This window comes from Phacochoerus africanus, chromosome 4 (assembly GCF_016906955.1).
Source record: "Phacochoerus africanus isolate WHEZ1 chromosome 4, ROS_Pafr_v1, whole genome shotgun sequence".
NCBI lineage: Eukaryota > Metazoa > Chordata > Mammalia > Artiodactyla > Suidae > Phacochoerus > Phacochoerus africanus.
Window position 1 is genome coordinate 80,546,890 of NC_062547.1, and position 15,381 is coordinate 80,562,270.

At 57.3% G+C, this 15,381-nt stretch overlaps 2 protein-coding genes across 4 annotated transcripts; both read left to right on the plus strand.

Annotated features, from left to right (window-relative positions):
• The first annotated feature begins 1,734 nt into the window (after window positions 1-1,734).
• DDX41 (DEAD-box helicase 41) lies at window positions 1,735-7,019 on the plus strand. Its single transcript, XM_047777972.1, has 17 exons — window positions 1,735-1,815; window positions 1,903-2,013; window positions 2,295-2,454; window positions 2,535-2,609; window positions 2,740-2,800; window positions 2,928-3,064; window positions 3,434-3,506; window positions 3,624-3,777; window positions 3,868-4,004; window positions 4,837-4,999; window positions 5,144-5,275; window positions 5,552-5,623; window positions 5,728-5,824; window positions 5,964-6,113; window positions 6,198-6,269; window positions 6,385-6,495; window positions 6,660-7,019. Exons 1-17 carry the CDS (start codon window positions 1,789-1,791, stop codon window positions 6,794-6,796), a joined length of 1,869 nt encoding a protein of 622 aa, XP_047633928.1. The 5' UTR covers window positions 1,735-1,788; the 3' UTR covers window positions 6,797-7,019.
• A 116-nt stretch (window positions 7,020-7,135) lies between these two features.
• On the plus strand, window positions 7,136-13,634 carry DOK3 (docking protein 3). 3 transcript variants are annotated; one of them, XM_047777973.1, is made up of 6 exons: window positions 7,136-7,567; window positions 8,996-9,107; window positions 10,027-10,332; window positions 12,242-12,341; window positions 12,457-12,629; window positions 12,746-13,634. In XM_047777973.1, exons 2-6 carry the CDS (start codon window positions 9,042-9,044, stop codon window positions 13,418-13,420), a joined length of 1,320 nt encoding a protein of 439 aa, XP_047633929.1. In that variant the 5' UTR covers window positions 7,136-7,567; window positions 8,996-9,041; the 3' UTR covers window positions 13,421-13,634. The 3 variants fall into 3 exon arrangements, with proteins under 3 accessions (XP_047633929.1, XP_047633930.1, XP_047633931.1); XM_047777974.1 differs by lacking the exon at window positions 7,136-7,567 and adding an exon at window positions 7,802-8,266; XM_047777975.1 differs by lacking the exons at window positions 7,136-7,567; window positions 8,996-9,107 and having other exon boundaries at window positions 10,189-11,307.
• Window positions 13,635-15,381: the final 1,747 nt, after the last annotated feature.

A 15,381-nucleotide genomic window follows, 5' to 3' on the forward strand; every position in this document is an offset into this window, starting at 1 on the left:
TATAAGTATTTATGAAAAGAACAGCACTAACATGTCGCTCCTTTTAAAAAGTCCTCAGTGAGGAGTTCCCGTCGTGGCGCAGCAGAAAAGAATCTGACTAGGAACCATGAGGTTTTGGGTTCTATCCCTGGCCTCGCTCAGTGGATTGGGGATCCAGCGTTCCCATGAGCTGTGGTGTAGGTCGCAGACGCAGCTCGGATCTGGCGTCGCTGTGGCTGTGTGGCTTTATTCTTCATCACCGTGAACATAAGGTATCACAGGGAGGACGCCTAGCCTGGGAACCTCCATATGCCAGTGGGTGCGGCCCTAGAAAAAGACAAATAAATAAATAAATAATAAAAATAAAAGTCCATGGAGTTCCCGTCGTGGCGCAGTGGTTAACGAATCCGACTAGGAACCATGAGGTTGCGGGTTCGGTCCCTGCCCTTGCTCAGTGGGTTAACGATCCGGCGTTGCCATGAGCTGTGGTGTAGGTTGCAGACGCGGCTCGGATCCTGCGTTGCTGTGGCTCTGGCGTAGGCCAGTGGCTACAGCTCCGATTCAACCCCTAGCCTGGGAACCTCCATATGCCGCGGGAGCGGCCCAAAGAAATAGCAAAAAAAAAAAAAAGTCCTCAGCGGATAGTTCCTATTGTGGCTCAGTGGTAAGAAACCTAGTATCCATGAGGATGTGGCTTTGATCCCTGGCCCCGCCCAGTGGGCTAATGATCCGCAATGTTATGAGCTGCGGTGTAGATTGCGGAGGAAGCTCTGGATATGGCGTGGAGTGGCTGTGGTGTAGGCAAACAGCTGCAGCCCCTAACCTGAAAACTTCCATATGTCGTAGGAGCGACCCTAAAAAGAAAATAAAAATAAAAGGTCCCAATGAAGTTGAAATTACTTACCCTGACAGTCTCGGCCCTGCATGCTCTGGTTCTACCTTTCCAGCTTTAGCTCTGACTATCCCCATCTGATACAAGCCAAGTGATGTCTTTGTTCCCTGAGGAACTTGCACATGGCCAGAACTTCACTCCCACTGGACCCTCTATCACGAAGCCTCTCTCTTCCTCTCCTGCACTCCCAACTCTGAGACTCCACAGATCCAGTTCTCCTAGAAGACTTCTCTGGTTCTCCAGTCACTGTCTGAGCTCTGTTACAGCATTTACAATAATAATCGTTTACATACAGGTACAGGCCCTCAGAAACCACCGTCATCAGTATTTCGTTTATTCTTCATCACCGTGAACATAAGGTATCACACAGATGAGAATCCCAGTCAGGGCGGCAGCATGTGTTGAGTCATTTATTCTGCAAGCCCCACCCTGACCCCTGTGGCCCGTGAGAGTTAATGGTGGCTGGAGAGAGCGGGGCGGGATCCCAGCTGGCCCGGTCCCAGAGCTCCCTGGCCACGAGAGGACAGTGTCCGCTAGCGGGGGCGTACCAGGTAACGTCACGCCTTAGGCGAGGCTGGGCACCTGGCAAGACGCCCTCTTCGGAGTCTGCAGATTCCACGCTTCAAACAGGATCGGCTTGAGCCTTTAGCGCATGCTCCAAATTTTGCAGCGTCCAACGGTGTCTTGCCTGAGGCTTTAGCTCTCAGCCCTGGCAACAGCTGCGTAGCCGCCCACAGGGAACTGGGATGCCGCTCCGCCAGACAGGGACTCAGGAGAAAGTTTGTCCCTCTGCGCGATCCGGCACTCAGAGGTTGTTGCTAGCTGCCGACGTCTGCTTCTTCACATCTGATTGGATAGCATCATAGGAAAGGCGGGGGCGGGGGGGTTTGCCGTGGCGCGCATGCGTATAACAAAGAATGGAGGACTCCGAACCGGAGAGGAAGGTGGGAGCTTTCCTCGCTGGGGTCCGCGTGGGTTGCGAGTGGTAATGAAGTCGGGGAGTCTGGGCCTTGACTCGTGTGTATCTGCAGCGGGCTCGCACCGACGAGGCAACTGCCACAGGAAGCCGCTCCGAGGCGGAGGATGAGGACGATGAGGATTATGTACCCTACGTACCACTGCGACAGCGCCGGCAGTTGCTGGTCAGGGCCCTGGGTCGCGGGACGAATGAGGGCAGGAATGAGGGTTTGGCTGTGGCATGGGGGATGGCCCCAGGTCTGCAGAGTGAGGTGTCATTATACAGGAGCATGGTCCCCAGGCAAAGGGGGGAACTGGTGAGGCGACGTGATCTGAGGGATGGGGCAGCTCTGCACCTCGGGGCACAGGATCCTCTCCCAAGAGCCAGGATCCTGACACCTGCCCCTGGGTCCAATGCCCCACTCTGCATTGGACTCGGCTCTGAGAGGCGCTCGTGGACCCTCAGCTCCAGAAGCTGCTTCAGCGAAGGCGCAAGGGAGCTGCGGAAGAGGAGCAGCAGGACAGCGGCAGCGAACCCCGAGGAGATGAGGACGACATCCCGCTGGGCCCTCAGTCCAACGTCAGCCTTCTGGATCAGCACCAGCACCTCAAAGAGAAGGCTGAAGGTGAGTTGGGCAACAAGAGGGAGGCTCAGCTTGGTACATTGCTTTAGTGTCTTTCTGACACCTTCTGCTGCTTTTGTCAGCCCGCAAAGAGTCTGCCAAGGAGAAGCAGCTGAAGGAAGAGGAGAAGATCCTGGAGAGTGTGGCTGAGGGTCGAGGTATGGTTGTAGGCAGGTTCAGAGAGGAGATAGACTGCCTCTCCTCCTCCACCCCCAGGCATGTTATATCTCAAGGGGGTCTGGCCTCTGGGAAGCAGTAGCCAGCCCTTAGCCACATCTCTCTCCTCAGCCTTGATGTCAGTGAAGGAGATGGCTAAGGGAATCACATACGACGACCCGATCAAAACTAGGTACGTCTTTCTGGCCTGTGGAAAGTCAGTAACCCTTACTTGGGACCGTATTTGGGGGACACTGGCAGGGACACCCTAAAACCAGCTGTGTCCAGGGGCTCTCTTGACCCTTGCCACCCACCCACAGTTGGACACCACCCCGGTATGTTCTGAGCATGTCTGAAGAGCGGCATGAGCGTGTGCGGAAGAAGTACCACATCTTGGTGGAAGGTGATGGGATCCCACCACCCATCAAGAGTTTCAAGGAAATGAAATTTCCTGCAGGTACTTGGGAGCTCGGAGCAGTACCACACTATGATAGTGGAACATTTGTGCAGTTGCATCCTTGCCCTCACTGAGCTCAGCAGCTACATCTTTGGGTCCAGTCAGTGGGGATGGAGGGATTGGTCTTGATGATTCTTTTTCAGTTGGTGCAACTATACATATGTACTACTCTCTGCCGTTAGAGAATTTTAGTGAACAGGTAACAATGGCCTTCAACAGACCTGGCTGTGAACCCTGCCTCCACTTTACTTGAAGGCCTTGGACAAGCCTGTGTCTGTCTTTCTCTCTTAGTTTCAACATAGTGCCAGTTTTATGGGCTTTGGGGGGCCTGATGAGACACAAGGATGATGGCAGGGTTGTTTTCTGTAGCCATCCTGAGAGGCCTAAAGAAGAAGGGCATCCACCACCCAACACCCATTCAGATCCAGGGAATTCCCACCATGTGAGTGTGAACCTGCTGGTGTTGAGGAGGGTGGTGACAGGGAGGAGCGGTCGTTAGATGAGAGGCAGTCCCTTTATTCTACTGAACCTGACCCTCAGGTCTGTCTTCTCTCAATAGTCTCTCAGGCCGAGACATGATAGGCATTGCCTTCACGGGTTCAGGCAAGACATTGGTGTTCACCCTGCCCGTCATCATGTTCTGCCTGGAACAAGAGAAGAGGTTACCTTTCTCTAAGCGCGAAGGGCCCTATGGACTCATTATCTGCCCCTCGGTAAGATAGGCTGGCTGGGGTTGGGAGTGGGGGAGTGCAGGGCACCAACAGGGCCACCTCTGGTAGCAGCCACTGCCCCTGTACCTACAGCGGGAGCTGGCCCGGCAGACCCACGGCATCCTGGAGTATTACTGCCGCCTGCTGCAGGAGGACAGCTCGCCACTCCTGCGCTGTGCCCTCTGCATCGGAGGCATGTCTGTCAAAGAGCAGATGGAGACCATCCGACAGTGAGTATAGGCACCCGACCCCCAGGGCATCCCCAAAGCCCCTAGACAAGCTAAAGGACCCTTTGCTTTAGCTCCTCGACAGATCCTTGTGGAAGCCTCCTGTGGGCCCAGCCAATCTAATGGGGAGTCCCCAGTCTAATGGGGAGGCTGGCTGGAGTGGGACAGAGGGTTGTGGTGAAGTACTGTGGGAACACTGGGAACACAGCATATGGAATGGAGGCCTCTGCCAGGTCAAGGAGTCAGGGCCTTCCAGGCAGAAGGCACAGAGGTGGTGGGCCCCAGAGTGTCCAGGGACCTCAGGGTTGTTCAGCGTGGTCTCTCCAGGAGGCTGAGGTACTAGGGCATGGCTGGACCTGTGCACACAGTGCAGTCCCTGACAGACATTCACCAGATGTCTGTGGTTACAGACCGGCCAAACCCAGTCCCTGTTGCGTAGGCATTTGCTAGTCAGAGAAGATGCAGACATGGAAAAAATGAATTCGGTATAGCAGGAAAGTGAGCCCATTTAGGCCTACTCGGGAGCTGCAGGAGCATAGGCTGAGGCCGATCTGAAGATTCAGGACAGTCCTCCTGGGAGTGATCTGGGAAAAGGGGGAAGGGTGTGCGAGGCTGGGGTGACCACATGGCTCGAGAAGAGCTGTGGCACAGAGCTGACTACAGTGCCCTCCAGAAGAGCTGTGTGCTGTCCACAGGGAAAGGTGGTAGCAGTGACAAGGAAGGACAGGTGAGGAGAGACAGGAAGGAGGCCAGAGGGCAGAATGAGGTGGAGTGCCAGCCTCTGGGTAGGGCTAAGCAGGTGGCCCTGACTTCAGGATCTCTGTTTGGTCCCCAGTGGCGTGCACATGATGGTGGCCACACCCGGGCGCCTCATGGATCTGCTGCAGAAGAAGATGGTCAGCCTGGACATCTGCCGTTACCTGGCCCTGGATGAGGCTGACCGCATGATCGACATGGGTTTTGAGGGCGACATCCGTACCATCTTCTCCTACTTCAAGGTGCTCCTCCCCATCTGGCCAGGCTGCTCCTGCCACCCTCCCCCTGCCCACCACCTTCAACTCTAGAGGGCCCTGCACTGCCCACCCACTGTCCCAGCTCCCCAGCCCCTACTTGCCCTCAGCCCCAGCCCTACTCTTCCTCAGGGCCAGCGACAGACCCTGCTCTTCAGTGCCACCATGCCTAAGAAGATTCAGAATTTTGCCAAGAGCGCCCTGGTAAAGCCTGTCACGATCAACGTGGGGCGCGCCGGGGCTGCCAGCCTGGATGTCATCCAGGTGGGCACGCACTCCTGATGGCCAGCACCCGTGAGGGCTGGAGCTGGCGATGTTCCCTTGAGGCTGATTGGAGCCGGGTGAGGGGGCCACCTTGTGGGCACTAGGGGTTCCATTCATAGCCCTGGCCCTTAGCAGGAAGCCTTCTTAGGCTGCTCAGCCCTTGGCAAGGGGCTTCTGGTTGCCTTGTAGCCGGGACTGGGGGCCCGTCCTCTGTGGCAGGGCCATGGTTGGTGAGCCGGTTCTCAGGACCACCTGACCTGTTCCTGGTGGTGGCAGGAAGTGGAATACGTGAAGGAGGAAGCCAAGATGGTGTACCTGCTCGAGTGCCTACAAAAGACACCACCGCCCGTGAGTGCCGCCAGCTAGGCCGGCCCAAGGGCAGCATCCCCCGGGCAGGTCGTGGGGGCCTGAGGGAGTCAGCCCCGGTGTCTAGAATTGGTTTTCCCGGACAGGTGCTCATCTTTGCAGAGAAGAAGGCAGATGTAGACGCCATCCACGAGTACCTGCTGCTCAAGGGGGTCGAGGCTGTGGCCATCCATGGGGGCAAAGGTCAGAATGGCACATGCATAGGCATGGACCCTGCTGCCATAGCAGCCCCTCATCTTATCCCTTCCCCTGCCTGGCTGGCCTGCTGCTACTCCCCAGACTCCTGCTCTCACTCTAACAACTCCTGCCTGACCCTTCCCAGACCAGGAGGAAAGGACCAAGGCCATCGAGGCATTCCGGGAGGGCAAGAAGGATGTCCTGGTAGCCACAGACGTAGCCTCCAAGGGCCTGGACTTCCCTGCCATCCAGCACGTCATCAATTATGACATGCCTGAGGAGATCGAGAATTATGGTGGGGAGCTTGGGGGGTCAGGGGAGTGGGCTAGGCCCGAGCACCTGGGCAGCGGGCCAGAGGCTCTGTTCCCTCTCTCTGCAGTGCACCGTATCGGCCGCACCGGGCGCTCAGGAAACACAGGCATCGCCACCACCTTCATCAACAAGGCCTGTGGTGAGTCTGTTACCAGGACCACCTCAGCTGCCTTCCCAGTCCTCCACCTGTGACCACCCAGGTCCTGGCTACAGGGCCCAGGGCTGGACCTGATGGCTCCCTGCTACCCCAACAGATGAGTCGGTGCTGATGGACCTCAAAGCCCTGCTGCTGGAGGCCAAGCAGAAAGTTCCACCTGTGCTGCAAGTGCTACACTGTGGAGACGAGTCCATGCTGGACATTGGAGGTGACGTGGGGTGGGAGTCTGGTGGGGGTGTGAGGGGAACACCACGGGACAAGTCCATGCTGCCCCTCAGTGCACTGTGGGTCTGGTGGGAGGGCTGAGGTTTAGGGCATGGTGCCTGGGCCCATCACCTATGCTGACCCTTGGCCCATGCCGCATGCCCCCAGGAGAGCGTGGCTGTGCTTTCTGTGGGGGCCTGGGCCATCGGATCACTGACTGCCCCAAACTCGAGGCTATGCAGACGAAGCAGGTTAGCAACATTGGCCGCAAGGACTACCTGGCCCACAGCTCCATGGACTTCTGAGCCAGGTGTCATCCGCCCTTCTCTCCAAGGGGCCTCCATCCCTGGGGCTCCATCCGCCTCCCCAACACGCCAGCCCCATGAACAAGACATTGGCATCTTTGGCCCAGCTGGCCTGGGTTGGGCCAGGCTGGACCTGGCTACCTGCTCCCTCTGCTCCCCGGAATTACTATTTTTGCTCCCCTTTACCCTAGCTACCATTAAAGCACAAGCCTTTCTGGTCTCAGCCTCTGTTTCACCTCGTCTGCTCCCTGCTTCCTGGGGAGGTCTCACCCACTGACCTCCAGAGCCTCTCTGAGGTAGGGCCTTGGCATCTCCCACCAGCACCACCAATAGCCAGCCTGCTGGTACTCAGTGTGGAAGGAACTGCCTAACTGGGCCCCTCTCTGGGGACCGAGGGGATCTCCTCCAGGCTACCTGGACTCATGACTCAGGGAAGGACCACATTGGTGGACCAAGGGGAAATGGGATCAGGGTTTTTCTGATCTCTCTGGTTGGCTGGTATAACCTCCAGCCCTGCCCCAACCTCCCTCTTCTTGTCAGTGTCTCAAGCTCTGGGGGCTTTTCCCAGGGGCCTCTTGGGAGGCGACTTCCTGCCTCAGGCCCCTGCCCATGCAGGCTTTCAGTAGGGAACCCTCTGCTCCATTTGCTGAGGGGGAAGAAGATGCCACAGGATTCAGGCCACAAGCACCCACTGACCCAGCTCTGTGCCCAGCTATGAGTGGGGCTCAGGACCCAGATGAGCCAAGCAGACGCCCTCTGAGAAGTTCACAGGTAAGGGGACAGACAGGTCAGCCTTGAATGAACATGGGCTGTGGTCATGAGACTGCTGGCATATGAGCCAGGATTTCATCATCTGGCAAGGGGTAGGCAGAGAAAAGCGCTGGCAGCAGCTCCTCTGCGCCTGGTACTTCATGTATGAGGCCACAGGGTTATCCCAGCAGGACAGAAGTTGCTCAAGCCTTGGGCAAGTTACTTAATGTTTCTGAGCCTTGATTTCCTCATCCTTGAACTGGCAGTGAGAATGCAAAGGACGTGGTATCTGAGGCTGCTGGAGCTCGCGACTGCCTGGGCCACAGTGGGCACAAAGCCAGTGAACAGTGCCCTAGGAAAAGATTTCCTGCCTGAGAAACTACAAACCCCACATGTGCCACCCCCCGACCCCCCTGCAAAAGAAAACCAGTATTTCTCAACCTGTTAGATGTTCCTTGGCAAAGGTGGCACTGAATGAATGACATGAGGCTGTCCCCAGAATCCAGGTCCTCCCACAAGCCCTGGCCCCAGGCTCCCCCAGCAAGAAGCAAAACTTAAAAAGCGTGTGAGCTCTCTAGGGGGCCTGCTAGGGGTGTGTCACCCACGCTCACGTGGCTGGGGCCCAGTCATGGGGACTGAGGCCTTTGTGCTCTCAGACAGCGTGGCAGTCAGGGGAGGGCTCCTGGAGGAAGAGACCCCAGTGCGCCGAGCAGCCCAGGGGTGAGAGGTGCCCTGGAGGGGCCGGGCTAGGGGAGGTGGAGGCCAGAATGCACAGCACCTTGAGTGCTGGGCCAAGGAATCCAAGCTAGACCCAAGGGCACTAGGAGCCAGAAAATGTTTAGGGAGGGGAGACACAAGTAGGTTTGGGGTTGGTGGAGAGGTCCGGGTGGGCCCAGGTGGTCCCAGGTGGGGCCATGGTTCAAAGGAGAAATGCCAAGGCTGGCAATGGGCAGGGGCTGTGAAGATGGGGAGGAGCAAGAGAGTATTAGAACCCTTTCCAGGATAAAGACAAGCAGACTAACCAGGACTCCAAGTGGGAAAGCACAGAGTTTGCCTGTCTGGCTAGAGAAAGGTCCTGGAGGGCACAGGGTGGTGGGAATGCCAGGCCCCTGTGTACGGAAGAGCTCCTGCATGGGGGAGGGGTCAGAGCTCATGACTCGAGAGCCAGCTTGTGGTCAGATGTTCACACCCAGCTGACCTGGGCTGGGACGGGTCATCTGTCCTCGGGCGGGGGGGGGGGGTCTGAGGCCCCTGCCAGGCACTAGTGGGCACCTTGGGTCAGCTTGAACCCCAAGAAAGGAGTATGTGATACCCTCCCCCCCCATCCTAGCTCCTTTACTGCAGGCAGGGCTCCCCTCCCCCCAGCCCTGCAGCTGCCTCTCTGGACAGAGGGAGGGGGAAGTGGCCAGAAGGGGAAGTATAAGGAGTTCCCCTCCGGCCTGTCACCAGTCTCCTCAGGCCCTCAGAGTGGCGGCCCTGAGTCCCGGCCACGGCCATGGAGCCTCTAGAGACCCCCATCAAGGACGGCATCCTCTACCAGCAGCAAGTCAAATTTGGCAAGGTGGGGACCCTGGCTGCCAGGCAGCTGCCTAGGACAGGTGGTGGGCTTCTGCCCCTGCCCACAGGGACCTGGGAGGGTGGGGGAGGGAGTCAGGCTCTGGGAGCCAAACCGGGTGTGGGGGAGTGGGACAGAGCCTGTTCCTGTCCTCAGCCCAGCGTGGGGCTGAGGGAGTGCTTTTGAGACCCTGCCTCATTACAGACGGGAGCGAGAGTGGGGAGGGTCTAAGAATACAATCTTTGGGGCAGGGCAGAACCCAGGGGCTGGCTAATCCAACAGCCTTCCATCCCAACTACTAGTGAAACCGAGGCCCCCTCAGGAGGTCTGCGGGCTGAGCTGGAGGAGCTCCCCACCTCCAGGATAGAACCCCATCCTTCAGAAGAGGGCTCAGCTCCTCCCAGCCCTGTCCTGGGGTAGCAGGCACTGCACACCCTCAGCTCAGCTGCAGCTGCTGCCCAGGCAGATAAACCGTCTGTTTCCTTTGCTCGGTATTATTTGCATGTTTCCTTCCTTGCCATCATGAGACTGAGGCCTCCTGCCTGCCCCAGCCTTGTCCTGTGGTCCAACTGACCTTTTCTTTGTGGGGGCTGGGCATTAACATAACTGTCAGGTGCCATGCTCCAGCCACTAGATAACTTTATAGACATTACCCAGTACAAGTCCTAACCCTGTGTTCTCATGGCCTTTGGAGAGACGAGGACTCTAGTGCCTATGGGGATCACAGGAAAGCATGGGGTGGATTTGAACCCAGGATTGAATGACCCCAAGCACAGACTCTTCCCCTTGCCAGGCTGGCTCCAGAAAGACACCTGCTGCCTGAGGAGGTGGGGGAGGCAGAGGCCAGTGTGGGTGGCCAGTTGGCTGAGCTGCTTGTGCTGGGCTGAGCTGCAGGGAGCCCCTTCCCCATCTTTGTCTCCCGCAGAAGTCTTGGCGGAAAATGTGGGGTCTGCTGTATGCGGGAGGCCCATCAGGCGTGGCACGGCTGGAGAGCTGGGAGTTTCGGGATGGTGGCCTGGGGCCAACAGGTGACAGGTCTGGGGGGCCCAGCCGGCGGGGGGAGAGGCGGGTCATCCGCCTGGCCGACTGTGTGTCGGTGCTGCCGGCTGATGGTGAGAGCTGTCCCCGGGACACCAGCGCCTTCCTGCTCACTACCACGGAGCGAAGCCACCTGCTGGCTGCACAGCAACGCCAGGAGTGGATGGACCCCATCTGCCAGCTGGCCTTCCCGGTGAGCACGAGGCAGGCGGGCAGGGACTCTGGGGGCTGGCCAGGGAGACCACCTCACCCGACCTGGTTCATCTCCATGCTCACTCATATCCTGTCACTCAGCAAGCACCTGCCAAGCCCCTACAAGCCTGGGAAACAGCGCAAGCCCACATTACAAGTCTTAGATGACCACACGTGCTTTGGAGAAAATGAGAGGCTGGATGGAACCAGAAGTGACGGGGGACGTTAGACAGGATGGTCCAGGGAGGAGAGGGCACCTCAAGGACAAATAACCCCCCAGGCAAAGATCTGAAGACAGAGTGTCCTAGACCCAGGTCTGAGGGGTCTCCTAAACAGACGGAGCGGCATGGGCAAGGGCTCTTTGACAGGGAAAAGCCTGGTGTTCAAGAGGCAGAAGGGCAAGTGTGGCTGGAGGATAAAGGGGGCTGATGCCAGGAAGAGGCAACAGCGGAGAGTTTGGTGGGAGCCCAGCTGAAACTGCCTTGGGCCGGATGTAGAGTTTCTGGTTTTATTCCAAGGGAGTAGAGAAACCTTTGGGGAGTTGGACCCAGAGACTGAGCTTCACAGGGTCTGTGATGGACCAAAAGGAAATGAATGGCGGTTCCTCAAAAATTAAACATAGAGTTACCATATGACCCAGCAATTCCACTCCTGGGGATTTATCCAGGAGAACTGAAACAGGTGTTCAAACAAAACTTGTACAGGAATCTTCAGAGCAGCGTTATTCACACTAGCCCAAAGATGCAAACAACCCAAATGTCCATCAACTGATGAATGGATAAACCAAATGCGCTTTATCCATGCAACAGAACATCACTTGCCCATGAAAAGGAATGAAGCAGTGACACATGCCATGACATGGATGGACATCGAAAACATGCTAAATCAGAGAATCCAGACGCTAAAGTCTTCACATTGTATGATTCTATTTACATTAAATAGCCAGAACAGACAAATCCATAGCAATGGAATGCAGGTTAGTGGTTGCCGGGTGTTGGGGAGAGGGGAGAATGGAGAATGACAGCTAATAAGTACGGGGTTTCCATTTGGAGTGAAAAGGTTCTAAATTATACTCTTTCTTTTTAGGGCCCATGCCTGCGGCATGTGGAAGTTCCCCAGCCAGGGATCGAACCCATGCCACAGCAGTGACAATGCCAGGTCCTTTAGCTGCTGAGCCACCAGGGAACTCCCTATACACTTTAAAGTGGTTAAAATGATAATTTTTGTGTTGTGTATTTTACCACAACTCTTATTTTTTTGTAAAGGACAAAGTTCCTTGGTGGTCTAGTGGTTAGAATTTAGAGCTTTCATTGCTTTAGCCCGACTTCAACCTTTGGTCTGAAAACTGAGATGCCACATTAAGTCGCTGTATGCTGTGGCCAGGAAAAAAAAAAAAAAGGAAATAAGCAAGACAAGGAGACTGGTAGGGGGACTGCCTTTGCCTTTGACCCTGACCATGGCCCCATGACCAAGGTGGTCATGATGGAAATGCTCAGGGTCAGAGCCCAAAGGATGCCAGAGGAGATGGGGAAAGAGGCCTGGGGAGGAACATGTAGCCATTCACTCATGGGTCCCACTCTTAAACTCCCACGCCTTTACTGCTCCAAGCTGTCAGGGACACACCCATGCTGGCCCAGTCCCTGACCAACCTCAAGGGAGATGGAGGGCATCCTGTGTGCCTTCTGCTTTACAGCTCTTAGCACCCTCAAGGGGTAACTATTGGGGATTGCAGGTAAGGAAGCAGTCTCTGATAGATGCCCAGGGTCGTGCAGGGTTGTTTGGGGCTGAACTGGGACTGGTCACCAGTGTGCCCTTGCTTGTTGCAGAGTCCTGGGTTTCAGACCCCAGGGAAAGGATGTGGGAAGAGGAGCGGGTGGAACTCTAACCTCTGACCTTGTCCCATTCCCCAGGGCACAGGGGAGAGCTCCTCAGGATCAGGGGAGGCGGAGGCTCCCAAGAGGGACCGGGTTCCCATGGAGGAGAACTCCATCTACTCCTCCTGGCAGGAATGTGAGTTGGGAGGTACAGGGGCAGGGTCAGCCCCAGCCTACCCCGGGCTGGGATCTTGTGGGGGGCGCCGGACTCCGAGGGCTATGCTTGCGCCCTCACCGCCCCCTGCCTGCAGTGGTCGAGTTTCCGGTGGTGGTGCAGAGGACTGAGGCCGCGGCCCGCTGCCAGCTGAAGGGGCCCTACCTCCTGCTGCTGGGCCAGGACTCCATCCAGCTGAGAGAGCCCCCCAGCCCCCAGCCGCTCTACACCTGGCCCTACCGCTTCCTGCGCAAGTTCGGCTCCGACCAGGTGAGGTGCTGGGCGGCCGCCCCATCGGTCCTGAGGGGAAAGGCGGCGGGTGGCGGGGTGGCGCTGGGCGGCGGGTGGCCTCGCAGCCGCCGACGCCGCGTTCCGCCCATGCCCAGGGCGTGTTCTCCTTTGAAGCCGGCCGCCGCTGCGACTCCGGCGAGGGCCTCTTCGCTTTCAGCAGCCCCCGCGCCCGCGACCTGTGCGGGGCCGTGGCTGCCGCCATCGCCCGCCAGCGGGAGCGACTCCCGGAGCCGGCGGGGCCTCGTCCCTGCCCCCTTCCCAGGGCCACCTCCCTGCCCTCGCTGGAGCCGCCTGGGGAGCTGCGGGAGATGCCTCCGGGGACCGAGGCGCCCGGCTTCCGGAGGGTGCGCGAGGCCGAGCCCGGGCCCCAGAGCCTGCCCCCACTACTGGGCCACGCGGCCGCCGACGAGCCGGTGCTCTATGCCTCGGTGTGCAAGCGGGCGAGCGGGCCCCCGACCGCCGCCCACCACCTGTACGAGAACCTGTGCATGCTGGACACCGGCGGCCCAGAGCAGGAGGCCCAGGGCAGCAGCAGCATCCCCGCCAGCCCCATCTACCACAACAGCCAGGACCCGGGTTGGCCCGGGCAGGCCCTCGACCCCAGCCTGGAGGCTCAGTACCGGAGGCTGCTGGAGCTGGATCTGGCAGACCACAGCGAGGACGCCGGGGGCCTGGGCCATCCTGGCCTCCACTCCGGCTTCAAAGCCAAGCTGGTGACCCTGCTGAGTCGTGAGCGGAAGAAGGGCCCGCCCCCCTGCGACCGGCCCTGACTGAGGCTTGGCTGTGGCAAGAGGAGAGAAGGGCACTATCCCTCGAGTAGAGGGCGCACCCACAATGGACATCTGAGGACACACCCCCAACATTCACTCTGGCCTGGGCCCCTATGGCAAGGCAGGAAGCCGGGGGAGGACACCCTCACATGCCCCGCAGGGCCCCCAGTGTATAGTGTACAGATTTGCTGATAATAAAACCTTTAGGTTCCCATCTCGGTCCTACCTCATTGTCCACAGTCTGTACCTCCTGGCTAGGGCTCCTGGCAGTGGCACAAACTGGTCCACACGGACCCTCAGTCACAGGTGTTGCAGCAAACACCAGTCTCCTGTGTTCTGTTCCAGGAACACATGTGACCTGGATCTGACCTCTGCCACCAGTAGGCTCAAGTGCATTGGAGCAGGCGGGTGGAATGCAGATAATTATGACTCCATATGGTCCTGTGCAGCAGAAACGGCTCAGACAATAGGGCAGAAGGAGAAATAAGGCTTGTGGATAGGAGAGCTGCCCTCTGAATCGAGTGTGAAGGGGCAGGCAGGGCTTCACCAGGCTGAGGGTGGGCACAGTGGGTGCTGAGGGAGAGTCGGCCGAGGATGAGAGCCCTGACCATCTTACAATGAGGTCGGTCTCATGTGGAGTGGAGGGGCACCGTCAGACCAGAGAAGTGTGTGGAGGCTGATTTTTGAGGGTGTTGGAAGTCTGAGCTGGGGTGGGGGAGGAGCTGGTGGAAGGGACTTCAAAGATGTGCACATCCAGACACTCCCCGTTGAGACTCACAAATGTGCAGACACTTCAGGGGAATCCCTGGCCACAGTCCCCTCCTCAGCTGTCAAAGATAAATATCAAATCATACCAGGCATATGTTCATTCTTTTATCATGTGCCTGCTCTGTGCCCGGCACTGGGGCCCCAGCCATGTTCAAGACAGTCGCAGTCCTGTTCTCAATAGCCCACATTCTAGAGGGAAATAATGAGTCTCTTGAAGACTTTAGTGCCTGCCTTACTGTCCTCCCTTCATGCTACTCCTGTCAGCATCCCAGAGCCTCTATGCCCACAAGCATTGTGCCCTCCATGATCTGGCCTCCTGGCCCATTCACTGCAACTCTATGTCAGTCACTCATACCCCTGGCACATCCTGAATCTCATTTTTTCCCCCTCTTGTGGCCACACTTGCAGCATATGGAATTTCCTGGGCCAGGGACTGCATCCGAGCCACAGCTATCCTTAACCCACTTTGCCACAGTGGGAACTCCATCCTAGTCTTCATCTTTATGACAGCGACACTCCATTGTCACTTCACAGTAATCCGATCTTATTTCAAATGTCTGCCTCTGGCTACCTCCTCACCTCCTTCTCTCCTTCCAGCCTGCTTCCTCTAGTGTCACCCATATGGTTCCTCTTGAGCTACATTGACATTCAGTGACCCTTTTCTCACTATTTGCACTACTCCAGTCCACAATTCCATCCTTGCCCAGCTTGGATTCTGCACTCCACCAATGGAGTCAGACCCTCCAGCTCCCTTCTCCTTCCATCCTATTTGTCAGGCAAAGTGCCCAGGCTCAGGTGAACCCAAATCTCCTCTGTTCCCCAGGTATGAGAAATTCACATAATCTAGCTGATTGCTGTCTCTTTAATAGTGTGATCTCAAACCTCAGTTAGGTAGGCTCTCCAAGCTGCCCAGAGATTCTCAGTGGCTGCTTTTCTCCTCTGAGTCATGTGGAACTAGGGATCAAACCTGTGCCTCTACAGTGACCCAAGCCAATTCAGTGGGATTCTTAACCCACTGTGCCACAGCAGGAACTCCTCCCCAAGATTTTTTTTTTTTAATTTGATGTCTTCCCCCTCCCCTGCAGCATATGAAAGTTCCTAGGCCAGGGACTGAATCTGATCTGCAGCTTCAGCAGTACTGGATCCTTTAACCCACTGCATTGGGTTGGGTATTGAACCTTCACCTCTGCAGT